Source organism: Alosa alosa, chromosome 5 (assembly GCF_017589495.1).
Source record: "Alosa alosa isolate M-15738 ecotype Scorff River chromosome 5, AALO_Geno_1.1, whole genome shotgun sequence".
In the NCBI taxonomy this organism is placed as follows: domain Eukaryota; kingdom Metazoa; phylum Chordata; class Actinopteri; order Clupeiformes; family Clupeidae; genus Alosa; species Alosa alosa.
Window position 1 is genome coordinate 32,328,359 of NC_063193.1, and position 12,500 is coordinate 32,340,858.

The following is a 12,500-nucleotide window of genomic DNA, read 5'->3' on the forward strand; positions in this document are numbered from 1 at the left end:
CACAGGTAGACAGACAGACAGACACACACACACACACACACACACACACCTGAGTGGGAGTAGAACCCCATATCTGATGACGACCCCGATCCCCCAGAGCACGGTCAGGCGGGTGCTGATGTGCTGGAAGTTGTAGTTGCTGCGGGTCAGCAGGTTCCAGGTCTCCAGCTCCTCGGCTGAAAAGCGCTTGGTCACCTCGTCGTCCACGATGCTCTCCACGCCGCGCCGGCAGAACGAGAAGATGTCGGACATGTCGAACTCGGCCGAGGAGGCCACTGCGGAGGCCGAGGAGCAGGAGGAGGAGGAGGAGGAGGAGGAGGCGGTTGCCGAGGAGCTATCCAGATCACGGCTGCTCCCGCTGCGCCGTAGCTCTGTGAGCTCCTCCTCCAGGGATGTGGGCTCCTTCGCGATGATGCCTGTTGCCACGGGGACAGGGTGGGACAAACCATAAACAAACCATTATCATCATCAGAAGATAGGTTATGCTCAGAGACAATGGAGAAATGTTATTCTCTCTCACACACAGTCAGGCACACAAAGAAACACACACAAAACATAGGACCAAAGAACATTACACACACACACTCTTACCATTGGTGTAGGGCTTGTAGAGGAGGTGGTTCTTCTCCTTGGCCCCCCTCTCAATCCTCAGTGTCGCCCACTGCAAGCATAACAGGACAAAGGGTAGCTGGTTAGCCCACAGGTCACAGGTAAGCACATTGGCCCCCAGGTAACAGGTTAGCATGTTAGCTCACCGGACACAGGTAAGCATACTGGCCCCCAGGTAACAGGTTAGCTAGTTAGCCCTTCAGATACAGGTTTGCACATTGGTCCATAGGACACAAGTTAGCATGTGGGACATGGGTTAGCACTTTTACCCACAGGACACAAGTCATTAACATTAACCCACAAGACAATATACAGCATCATAACACCAGATTGACGCATAGTTGACTGATTCTCTCTCTCTCACACACACACACACACTTCACTCATCTGCTGCAGCCTGTGCCAACACATTCTCTGCCCTTTTAAAACCCGTCTAAGAGTCTGTGTGTGTTTTTTCATTCTACGACAGCCACAAGAAAAACTGGAACAGTTCAAATGAGTGTGTCTGTGTGTGTGTGTGTATGATTGTATGATTGTATAGGGAAAGTAGCTGGTGTATGGGAGAGGCCCTAACTTCAAAACAGCACTGGGAGAGAATCCAACAGTCTCCACCCTCCACTGCAATCCGCACGGAACATTCCCACACTCGCTCACCCAACAACAGAGCTGAGAAGAACCCGCTCATAACCCCAAGCGTGTGTGTGTGTGTGTGTGTGTATGAACCTGTTCATAACCCTCATAAACCTCGCAGTGAGACTGAACCGTATCAGACAGTTCCGCTTCTTCAGAGCACATCTGACAAAACACACACAAACACACACACACACACACACACATACATACAGACACACACACACACACAAACACACACACACAGAAAGAGAGAGAGAGAGAGAGAGAGAGAGAAGTGTGAGAGCATGAGGTATTACATAACAGCCTGTGCCGAAGAGCCATTAAAATGTGTAGGCCCCTTTCCCGCTCTCCTTTCCACATTCTGCTCATACTGTTCCCTCTTCCTCTACCTCTATCCCTCTGTTTTCTATCTCTCTAGCTCTCTTTTTCTATCTCTCTAGCTCTCCTTTTCTATCCCTCTATCTCTCCTTTTCTATCCCTCCATCTTGCTCTCCTTCTTTTATACCATCATTATAACATGCATCCCCCATGTGAGTACACACACACCCACCCACACACACACAGGGGTAGAGACCCATGTTGCAGACCCATGGTGAGCCATGTCTGAGGCTGGATGACAAGTGAGAACTGTACTTCTCTCTTCTCTCTCTTGGCACACACACACACACAGCCCCAAGTATATTGGAATTTACAGATGATGTGGAAAGTCATGTTATGGAAAGACATGAGAGAACACCACGCACACGCACACGCGCACACACACACACACACAAACACACAAAGACACACACTCTCTCTCTCTGATGTGGAAGACTGTGCTCTGGCTGTGCCTACGCCTCTCCTGAGAACATCAGCATGTTAGCCTTTCCCCATCAATCACACTGACCTATTTCAGTCCATCTCTGACATGGAATACCTCACACTTCGCATGTGTGTGCATGTATCCATGTGTGTGTGTGTTTGTGTGTGTGTGCATGTGTGTGTGTATCTATCCGTGTGTGTGTGTGTGTGCATGTGTGTGTGTAAGACATGGAGAGCTAATAACTCCATCTGTCTCTAGTGGCTAGTCGTTTCTTGGGAGGCTTATTTTAGGCACTTGACCTCTCCTGACTCAGGTGTGTGTGTGTGTGTGTGTCACCTCAGGGCAGCACACACTCCTACTGCTGCACAGGAGGACCAGGTAGTGCTGGTTTAGAAAAGGAGGGGGACGAGGAAAAGGGAGGAGGAGGAGGAGGAGTAGACACTGCCTAACTATAGCAGGAGGAGAGGAAGAGGAGGAGGAGGAGAAGAGGAGGAGTAGACACTGCCTTACTATAGCAGGAGGAGAGGAAGAGGAGGAGGAGGAGAAGAGGAGGAGTAGACACTGCCTTACTATAGCAGGAGGAGAGGAAGAGGAGGAGGAAGAGGAGGAAGAGGAGGAGGAGAAAGAGGAGACACTGGCTTACTATAGCAGGAGGAAAAGGAAGCCAGCATGATGGAAATGTGGGTGTGTATGTATAGTGAGTGAGTGTGTGTGTGTGTGTGTGTGTGTGTGTGTGTGTGTGTGTGTTGTTTATCTTACCACAGCACATGGAACACACAATGCAGTGGGGCGGGCCACCACTAGGAACACAAAAACACTACTCCAGGCCCGCCTCCAATGCTCCAGACTGCTGATCTGATTGGTCTACAGCTGCCAGAGCTCCTATCAGACGATGAACTCTTTCTTGGACTCTCTCTCTCTCTCCTCACTTCTATCGCCAGTGGATGCTATCTCTCCCTTCATCTCTTCTTCCTATCCCTCGCTATCCCTCTCTCTCTTCCTCTCTCTATCTCTTCCTCTCTCAGTTTTAGCAGTTTTGCGTTGTGACTCGCTAATAGTCGCTTCTATCAAATCCAAGAGCGGAAAAAGTGGAAAGTTAGACTAGCCAGCCAAGATGCAAAGATTGAAGAAATTAGTTCTTCTAGCCACCGAATTCATTGAATATAGGAGGAACAGGATGAGATTCTGAGAATGCAGTGAGCGAAGGAAAGGTAACCTAACATGCCTTTTAGCCCAGTTGACGTATTGGCTGCAATATGCAAAATATAGCTGTAGCGAACCGGCACAAAAGTAGCCTCCCGTATTACTCCCATTTTATTCAAAGGTAGAACGCTACTACAACTCCAGGCTTCCACGATGCTTGTTTGTTTACAACGAATACAAGCTGAAGTGCAAAACTAAAAGTAGGCCTAACGCTTGCCTACTGCCCCCATCAATGCAGATATTTCAAATAAAAACTAAAAACTAAAAGTATAAAACATATCCTTGATTAGCCAATGTTGGGTTTTGTGGAAGAGAAAATGGACTGTTTTAGTAGTAGTATTAGGCAATATGTAGTCAGATATGCAAATATGCCCATGGTGACCTTAGCTACAGATGGATTCACAAATAAATTAGCCTACATTTGGCAGGATACTTGATATACAGGCTAAATGCAAATATGGCAATGTATTATATTATTTTACATTAACAAAATGTAGGAAAATAGAACAGACTGAAAATAAAGTAGGCACTGATCTTTAAAATCCTGTTTCCTGTAGCCTAAATGTTGTCAGTCATTCTTAATATTCGGAATTGGTGCACTGGCATGTTTAACTGTTAGCTGCAGTATAATGTTAGATTATGTGTAAGTTAAGTACAGAACTGACCGTGCGCCCAAATTTTTGTCTGTGCTCCTAAATTTTTTAACTTGGGCGCACAAGTGCTCCTGGAAAAAAATGTTAGTGTAGAGCCCTGCCATCATCATCATCATCATCATCATCATCATCATCACCACAACCATCACAACCAAAATCCTTCACAACCATCCCACATGATCCACTGCTAAGTATGTGTTGCTGCCCATCCACAGAGGAAGCGTCTGGGGGCCATGACTGGGGATGTGACACACACACACACCCCACATACACACCCATACATACACACATACACACCCACACACACCTATACACACTCCCCTCCACACAGGATGGTCTAATGACATCACTACAGTATGGCACTGGGTCATCAGTAGCAACACTACTGCCTCTCTCTCAAACACGCCATACAGTACACTCACCTTACACACCATACACACACACACGCACACCCCACATCCAATACATCCATTCACACACACAGCCACATAGGCTACACATCCCACAAGCACACATATCCTAACATATATATCCATATCCTAATCACACACACACACACACACAGACACACACACGCACACACACACACACACACTATAGTCACTATAAACACACACACACCCCACATCCAATGCATCCATACATACACACAGCACACATATCCTAACATATATATCCATATCCTAATCACACACACACACAAACAAACACAGACACACACACACACACACACACACACACACACACACACACACACACACACTCACTCACCTCGAAGACCTTGAGCAGTGTCTTCATGTAGAGGCGTCGTATGCCGAAGGACAGGCCGAAGATGGCAGGCACGATGATGAAGACGAGGAGGAGTGTGAACCAGACAGTGAAGGAGATGCCAAGCAGCATACACACCAGGTTATCAAAGGGGAACGGCACCGCCATGGCTCTCCGACACACACACACACTCACTAGCTCAACTACCTGGGCTTATGTGTGTGTATGCACACGGGAGGGGATGTGAGTGCGGGTGTGTGTGTGTGTGTCTCAGGAGCGTCCTGAGAGTGTGTGTCTAGCAGGCCAGCTGAGGCTGAGAGCCTCAGCCTTCATCTTTAGAAACACACACATCCCCAAACACACACACACTTCTCCACTCACGTAAACACTCTAATTGGCCTCCAAACAGAAGTGTGCTCCGTTTATAATGAAACAAATAAATACAAAATAAATAAATAACTACGCAAATTAAAAAGTCTCTGTCTATGGAGTGGCTGTGTTCTCGCTGCTACACCCGGCCGATGGCGTGGTCAGTGGCTGGACCTAAGAGAGGGACAAGACAAGCACAGAAACTCAGTCAGCGATCACACATCAATGGACATACAGGACAGCTGCTATGACCGTCTGCTGCTCCGTGGTGACAACACCAGAGACGCACAGAGGCTGTTCTGTTCCTCAACAAGTTTCTCGCTGGTGGAAATCTCACACTAGCAGGGACTTTGCTCTAGCAGAGTCAGGGAATCTCACAGTAGATAGCACGATAGACCCTGATGCCTAAACAAGGCCGCATTTGAGCCATTCAACTCCCACCGGCTGCAGCAAGACAAGCGCCATTCATGAGCAGCTCAACTCTGCGAGCTAGAGAAACATGTTTTATTTTAGCTGGAGGGTCACAGGGTGCGCTTCTGCAGACAAATTATGCTCATTTACGGGTCACTGCTGCAGCGACCAAAGTAATTATTGATACGGGCAAAGAGTTGCAATTCCAATAGCTCCCTGTGGTCGTTTACAAAACATGTAACCCTATAGAGCTGCCGCACTCGGAAAGCCAAATCTGACAACGGCCATAAATCCTATTACAATGTCACTGCAGAATTAAATGAATATTGCTTATTGCACAGCGCAACTTTAATATGACCTGTAGTGACAAGACACTCCGGGTGGGGACGCCAGCTCTAACCTATTATAATCAGCTGATTTGCAAGTGGACTAAGCTAGTTCTGTGGAGGTTAATCCTCCAATTTAGCATTAAGGATTTTCAGATGTTATGCTTTGTATCTACGTTGATATTGAGAGCGAGCTGTCTAAAATGTGTGATAATTTAACTTATTACTTAAGTGATCAGATCGACCACAACGTGTTCATAACCAGTCTGTTATTACGGTATGGCCAAAGCACACCGTGTACCAAGTAACGGGTTAGCTGGCTGGCTAGCGGACTTGCTAACTGGCTATTCATAAGTGTTTACTTGGCGGGTTTGGATGATCATGTTGTCACTGAACTGTGTTCTGTTATCATGAACTTGACTAGGTAAACCGCTTGTACAGTTCAGGCAGGCAGAGATGCAAGTTAGCACAGCTTGTTGACAGGCAACTTGGCCATCACTTGTCTAGTGTTAGCAATAATAAGGCTAGGTAGGAAGATGTGGCTAACAGATTGATCACAATAACACTGGATTGACGGAGGATGCCGTATAATGCCGATGTCACGAAATATGGTCTTGCTCGCAAATCTCGATATTTGGGCACAGACGACAACGGTATTCAATCGAGAGAGGAGAGGCGAGGGGAGTTACGAATACATATGACTGTTAGCTTTCCACTTACTTCGGTGCATGTTCTTCTTGTCGAGTAGCTGCTAGTAATCATGGGAGGCCTGTGCGCCTTATCATCTTCTGCACTCTCCAAACCGGCAGAGCGAACCGTGGATAGGATCAGGGATGCACCATGACGCTGACATCGTGCGTGGGAGGAGTCGGACATCTTGCGTAGGCCTACATGGTGCTCACTCCATGTCTCCCGCCCCCTTCTCTTCCCTCCTGGTCGCTACCCAAATAACGCAAGCTTTGTCGCCATCTGGTGGCACAGGAGATGTTGCATATTCGAAAGCGGCATAGCCTACTACCATAGACTGTATGCCTACTATAGCATGTGATGCGTCAATTCAGGTAACTCAAGGCAGCGACTTAAAATGTAATTTGGTCTTGGTTACATGCAATATTGATGAGAAAAGGTCCAGGAGGTCAATTTGATCTACTTCTGGTTACAGTGGTAACTTGGTTACCTGTTTAATCAGCCCAGCACTAAGCCGTCTGCTCTTTGTGTAACACACACACACACAGAGTACCCTATCCATGATGCAGTTCTTCCCCTTTCCACTCACCAGTGCATTTTAATGATGTAGGCCTACTAAAGGTCATGCTGCAGTGAGAAACAAGTTCATGAAATAATATTGTTGTAGTGTTACAAAGTCAAAGTCAAAGTCAAAGTCAGCTTTATTGTCAATTTCTTCACATGTTCCAGACATACAAAGAGATCGAAATTACGTTTCTCACTATCCCACAGTGAAGACTAGACATATTTTACCAATTTAGGTCCACAGACAAACATAACATTCAAGTAAACAAAAAAGTAAGTAAATAAGTAAATAAGAGGGCACATATAATAATAAAAAAAATAAGAGCAGCAAAATTTGGTTGAAATTGTGCATAGACAGTCAATAAAATACTAGTGCAAAGTCAGGCCAATAAAGGCTTGGGTAGTTCTGTTTGACCTAAGTAAGAAAAAAAGAAAGTGGCATAGTGGTGCAAGTTATGTAAGAGCAGCAGAAGTGTTGTGTTTTCAGGACTACAACACCAAGTTGTAAAAGTGTACAAGTGTGCAAGTGGGGAGTGCAGGCGGCCATTTTGGGTCCAATGTCCAGGATGTTATGTAGCTGAGGGGTGGAGGGGGGAGGAGGGGAGAGTTCAGCATCTTACAGCTTGGTGTATGAAGCTGTTGGTGAGTCTGGTAGTCTGGTGGGAGGCGCAGGCTTCTGTACCTCTTCCCAGAGGGCAGTAGATCAAACAGATTGTGAGGGGGTGACTTGCATCACTCACAATTTTGGTCAGCATTTGGCAGGTGAGGTGGGTGGTGTAAATGTCCTTCAGGGAGGGGAGTGAAGCACCAATAATCCTTCCAGCTGTGTTCATTATGCTGCAGGGCTTTCCTGTTGTATTCAGTGCAGCCCTCACCACACAGCGATACAGCTGGAGAGGATGCTCTCAATGGTGCCTCGGTAGAATGTGGTCATGATGGCTGGTGGAGCACTTGCTCGCCTGAGTTTCCTGAGAGGAAGTACAGGCGGCACTGAGCTCTCTTAGCCAGTGATGCAGTGTTGGTGGTCCAGGAGAGGTCTTCACTGATGTGCACCCCCAGGAATTTGGTGCTGCTCGCTCTCTCCACCACAGCACCGTCGATGGTCAGTGGCAGGTGTTGGGTGTGACCTCTCAGGAAGTCAACAACAATCTCTTTGGTCTTGCTGACGTTCAGCAGGAGGTTGTTGTCCCTGCACCACGTGGTCAGATGGTCGACCTCCAACCTGTATTGAGTCTAAATTAAGCCCTTAGTGATGAGACCCACCAGAGTTGTGTCGTCAGCAAATTTCACTATGTGATTGTTGCTGTAGGTTGCAGTGCAGTCATGCGTCAGCAGGGTGAAGAGCAGCGGACTGAGCACGCAGCCTTGGGGGGCCCCTGTGCTCAGTGTGATGCTGCTTGAGGTATTGTTGCCAACACGTACTACTTGGGGCCTCTGACAGAGGAAGTCCAGTAGCCAGTTGCAGAGGTAGGTACTGAGTCCCAGTTTGTCAAGTTTGCAGATGAGTTGTTGTGGTATTATGGTGTTGAATGCAGAACTGAAGTCTATAAACAGCAATCTCACATATGAGTCTCTTTTTTCCAGGTGGGTGAGGGCTGGGTGGAGGGCAGAGCAGATTGCATCCTCTGTAGACCGCTTGGCTCGGTATGCAAACTGGAAGGGGTCCAGGGTGGGGGGGAGAATGGCTTTGATATGTGACATGACAAGCCGCTCAAAGCACTTCATGATGATGGGTGTCAGTGCCACAGGGCGGTAGTCATTGATTACTGAGCCCACGGTAAAGATGGTAAGTAACACAACACAACACAGCACAGCACAGCACATCACAACAAAACAGCACAGCACAGCACAGCACAGCACATCACAACAAAACAGCACAGCACAGCACAACACAACACAACACAACACAGCACAACACAACACAACACAACACAGCACAACACAACACAACACAGCACAACACACAACACAACACAACACAGCACAACACAGCACAGCACAACACAACACAACACAACACAACACAGCACAGCACAACACAACACAAACAGCACAGCACAGCACAACACAGCACAGCACAGCACAGCACAGCACAGCACAGCACAGCACAGCACAGCACAACACAACACAACAACACAACACAACACACACAACACAACACAACACATCGCAGCACAGCACAGCACAGCACAGCACAACACAACACAGCACAGCACACCATGCCCTCAGTGAACACACACAGAATACCTGCAAATGCTGGTCAATCCCTTTATTGAACATACACTGTATAAGAACCTATCAACCAACAATCACAATAGGTGGAGTCGAGAGCACATGGAGATCAACTAATCATCGGTGTGTGTGAACCTGTCCAGTAGGAGCCTATGCAGAATGTGCTATGTGTGGCAGCATGAACATCTCCAGGTGGTGTGTGTGTGTGTGTGTTTGTGTGTGTGTGATAGTTCAAGATGTCTGCTCAGGCACACCAGCTGTGGCATTGTGTGTGTGTGTGTTTGTGTGTGTGTGTTGCTTGTTTGTGTGTGTGTGAGTGTGTGTGTGTGTTGATGTGTGTGTGTGTGTGTGTGTGTGTGTGTGTTTGAGTGGCAGCTCAAGATGTGTGCTCAGACACAGCAGCTATGGCAGTGTGTGAGGTTAAAGTGCTATCACATTTCTACTCAGACGTCAGACGTCTACCAAGAAACCCTGTGGATGTGTCTAATGGCCTGGTGCTAGTGAAGGGTGGGGGAGTGGATACAGCACATGTGTACATGCATCCGATACTCCTATAACAAACCCCTGGAAGTAGTGAATACAGCATCAGTGTGTGTGTGTGTGTGTGTGTGTGTGTATGTGTGTAGCTGGTTTCAGACATAGGTGTAAGTCCGCATGTCCGTATATCTGAACAACATATCCCGACATTTGGTACTCCGAAATTAGGCGGCTCTTACACTACTCCCCTCCTAGTATTTCCGACGGACGTTATGTAAATGAGCTCATGTCTGAACGAAGTAAAGAGCATGTGGAGATTATGTATGCGTGTTCAACCACGTTCAACCTGTTCAGCCACGCAGAGGTTCATGTGTGTCGGTGTCGTTCACACATAATGGTGTGACACATAATGTCGTGTCCGCATAATGTCTGCATGTAAGCATCATATCTGAATCACCCAGAGGGTCCGACATCCACTTGACAAAGATCTGCATATAGCATAGAGGACATGTCTGAAAACAGTGTGTGTGTGTGTGTGTGTGTGTGTGTGTGTGTGTGTCTGTGTTTTAAACAGATGCTTAAAAAAGATTACAGATTACATGAAAGTGAAGTTACGGTCAAACACAATACTTCAACAAAACAATGCTGTTCCTCTACCTGGGGAACATTCTCGTACACAGGGTTACCAGAGGCGACTACAAACACTTCTGGTGTGAAATGACTGTATTCTCGTACACAGGGTTACCAGAGGCGACTACAAACACTTCTGGTGTGAAATGACTGTATTCTCGTACACAGGGTTAAAAGAGGCGACTACAAACACTTCTGGTATGAAATGACACATGAAAAGGCAAGTACATTTAGTGGCTGTGAACCATTAGCTGGGAGAACTACAGAATAATTATTTTATCCAATCTCTCTCTCTCTCTGTGTTCTCCCTCTCTCTCTCTCTCTCTCTCTCTCTCTCTCTCTCTGTTCTCCCTCTGTCTCTCTGCCATGGGTGCAGGGACCCCATATACACTCTGGTGTCCGACAGCCCCAACCTCTCATAGTCCTGGCAAACACACGGAGCAGATATGTCATCTTAGAAAGCCCTGGTCAGTCTCTGGTGGGCTGCTGGTCATAGTCTGTGCCCCCACACACACACACACACACTCCTGCTCTCCCCATCCATAAGAGGCTGTAGTGCTGGAGGCAAGGGGCGATGGGGGGCTGAGGAGTCTCTCTCTGGTGGGGGCCAGAGTGGGCCGGGCCATGGGGTGGGGAGGTGCCTCATTGGGAGGGGTGGGGGGGGGGGTGGGGGGGGCTGAGGAGGTTCACTCTGGTGGGGGCCACAGTGGGGTGGGGGGAGAGGGTGTGGGGGCTGAGGAGGCCTGGGTCTTGTCTGGCCCAGCCCCATGTACAGTGCGGCCCCCTCCCTGGCAAAAAGATGCACCAGGTCAGGCGTGGCATGTGGTGATGCCTGTGTGTTGTTGCTCAGTCTCTTTCCGGCAGTTTCCGGCGGCGTCCGGCTGTTTCCGTGGCTACACCAGCTCGTCCAGCAGGGTGCCAATGCTCTGATGCTGCTCTGGGGGGCCGGCGATAGGCTTGTTGCACATGGGACACACACAGCGAACCTCCAGCCACTTCACTAGGCACCTGGAGACACACACACACACACAGAGTTATACGAGACTACACACACACACACACACACACACGCAGCAAACCTCCAGCTACTTCACTAGGCACCTGAAGACACACACACACACACACACAGAGTTATAAGAGACACACACACACACACACACACACACACACACACACACACACACACAGCGAACCTCCAGCCACTTCACCAGGCACCTGGAGACACACACACAAACAGAGTTATACGAGACTACACACACACACACACACACACACACACACACACACCTACACCCACAGTTATACGGGACTACACACACACGCAGCGAACCTCCAGCCACTTCAGCAAGCACCTGGAGACACACACAGAGTTATACAAGACTACACACACACACACACACACACAGAGTTACAGACACAGACACACACACACACACAGAGTTACAGACACACACACACACAGTGCACCTCCAGCCACTTCACCAGGCACCTGACAACACAGAGAGTTATAAAAGACACACACACACACACACACACACACACACACACACACACACACACACAGGTATATGGACACAGACACAGTTCCACTGACACTATGAGTGTTAGTATCCACAGGACTATGTGGATCACAGACATCCAGATACTGACATGCCTACTACTGACATGCCTGATATGAAACAAATCCTACCCTGAGTCAGTAAGGATGTACACAAATACAACACCATGATACTCCTTCACAGAAAATCACATAAGCATGCATACTTAAGATGATCCTAGCCTATATAAAGGCAATGTGTAATAACATACTTAAATGGACTTTGCATATGCTTAGCATGATAATCCGTTGCATTCTAAACTAGCCTGATTTTAGCCGATGCTTCCAAAATGCTAACACTGGTAGCGATAGGGCATTTCTCATAGTAAAAAAAATTGCTAATTTTAAACAATTTACGAGGCTCAAAGTAGCCCGACACTTCTTTGGTAGTATAATGAGGGTCCTAACATATAAAACGAGGCATTGACAACTTTGTAAGTGTACAGAAAGTTTATTAAAAAGGGCTGTTTACAGACAATACTGTACCTTGAGTTGTTTGAGCCGCCATCTTGAAATTAAGTCACTACAACACAGATCTC

At 47.6% G+C, this 12,500-nt stretch overlaps 2 protein-coding genes across 3 annotated transcripts in view; both read right to left on the minus strand.

Annotated features, from left to right (window-relative positions):
- Window positions 1-6,640, minus strand: part of LOC125294138 (glycerol-3-phosphate acyltransferase 4-like) — a 35,217-nt gene extending 28,577 nt beyond the window's left edge. The window contains exons 1-4 of the mRNA XM_048242533.1: window positions 6,495-6,640; window positions 4,672-5,211; window positions 592-661; window positions 50-416 (exon numbers count right to left, since the gene is read on the minus strand). Of these exons, the coding sequence (XP_048098490.1) occupies window positions 50-416; window positions 592-661; window positions 4,672-4,836 (602 nt within the window). The 5' untranslated portion in view covers window positions 4,837-5,211; window positions 6,495-6,640. The remainder of the gene's footprint in view (window positions 1-49; window positions 417-591; window positions 662-4,671; window positions 5,212-6,494) is intronic.
- A 4,400-nt stretch (window positions 6,641-11,040) lies between these two features.
- rnf122 (ring finger protein 122) overlaps window positions 11,041-12,500 on the minus strand; it is a 27,234-nt gene continuing 25,774 nt past the window's right edge. For both annotated transcript variants that reach the window (XM_048244271.1, XM_048244270.1), the window contains exon 6: window positions 11,041-11,372. In XM_048244271.1, coding sequence (XP_048100228.1) covers window positions 11,258-11,372 — 115 coding nt within the window. In that variant the 3' untranslated portion in view covers window positions 11,041-11,257. The remainder of the gene's footprint in view (window positions 11,373-12,500) is intronic.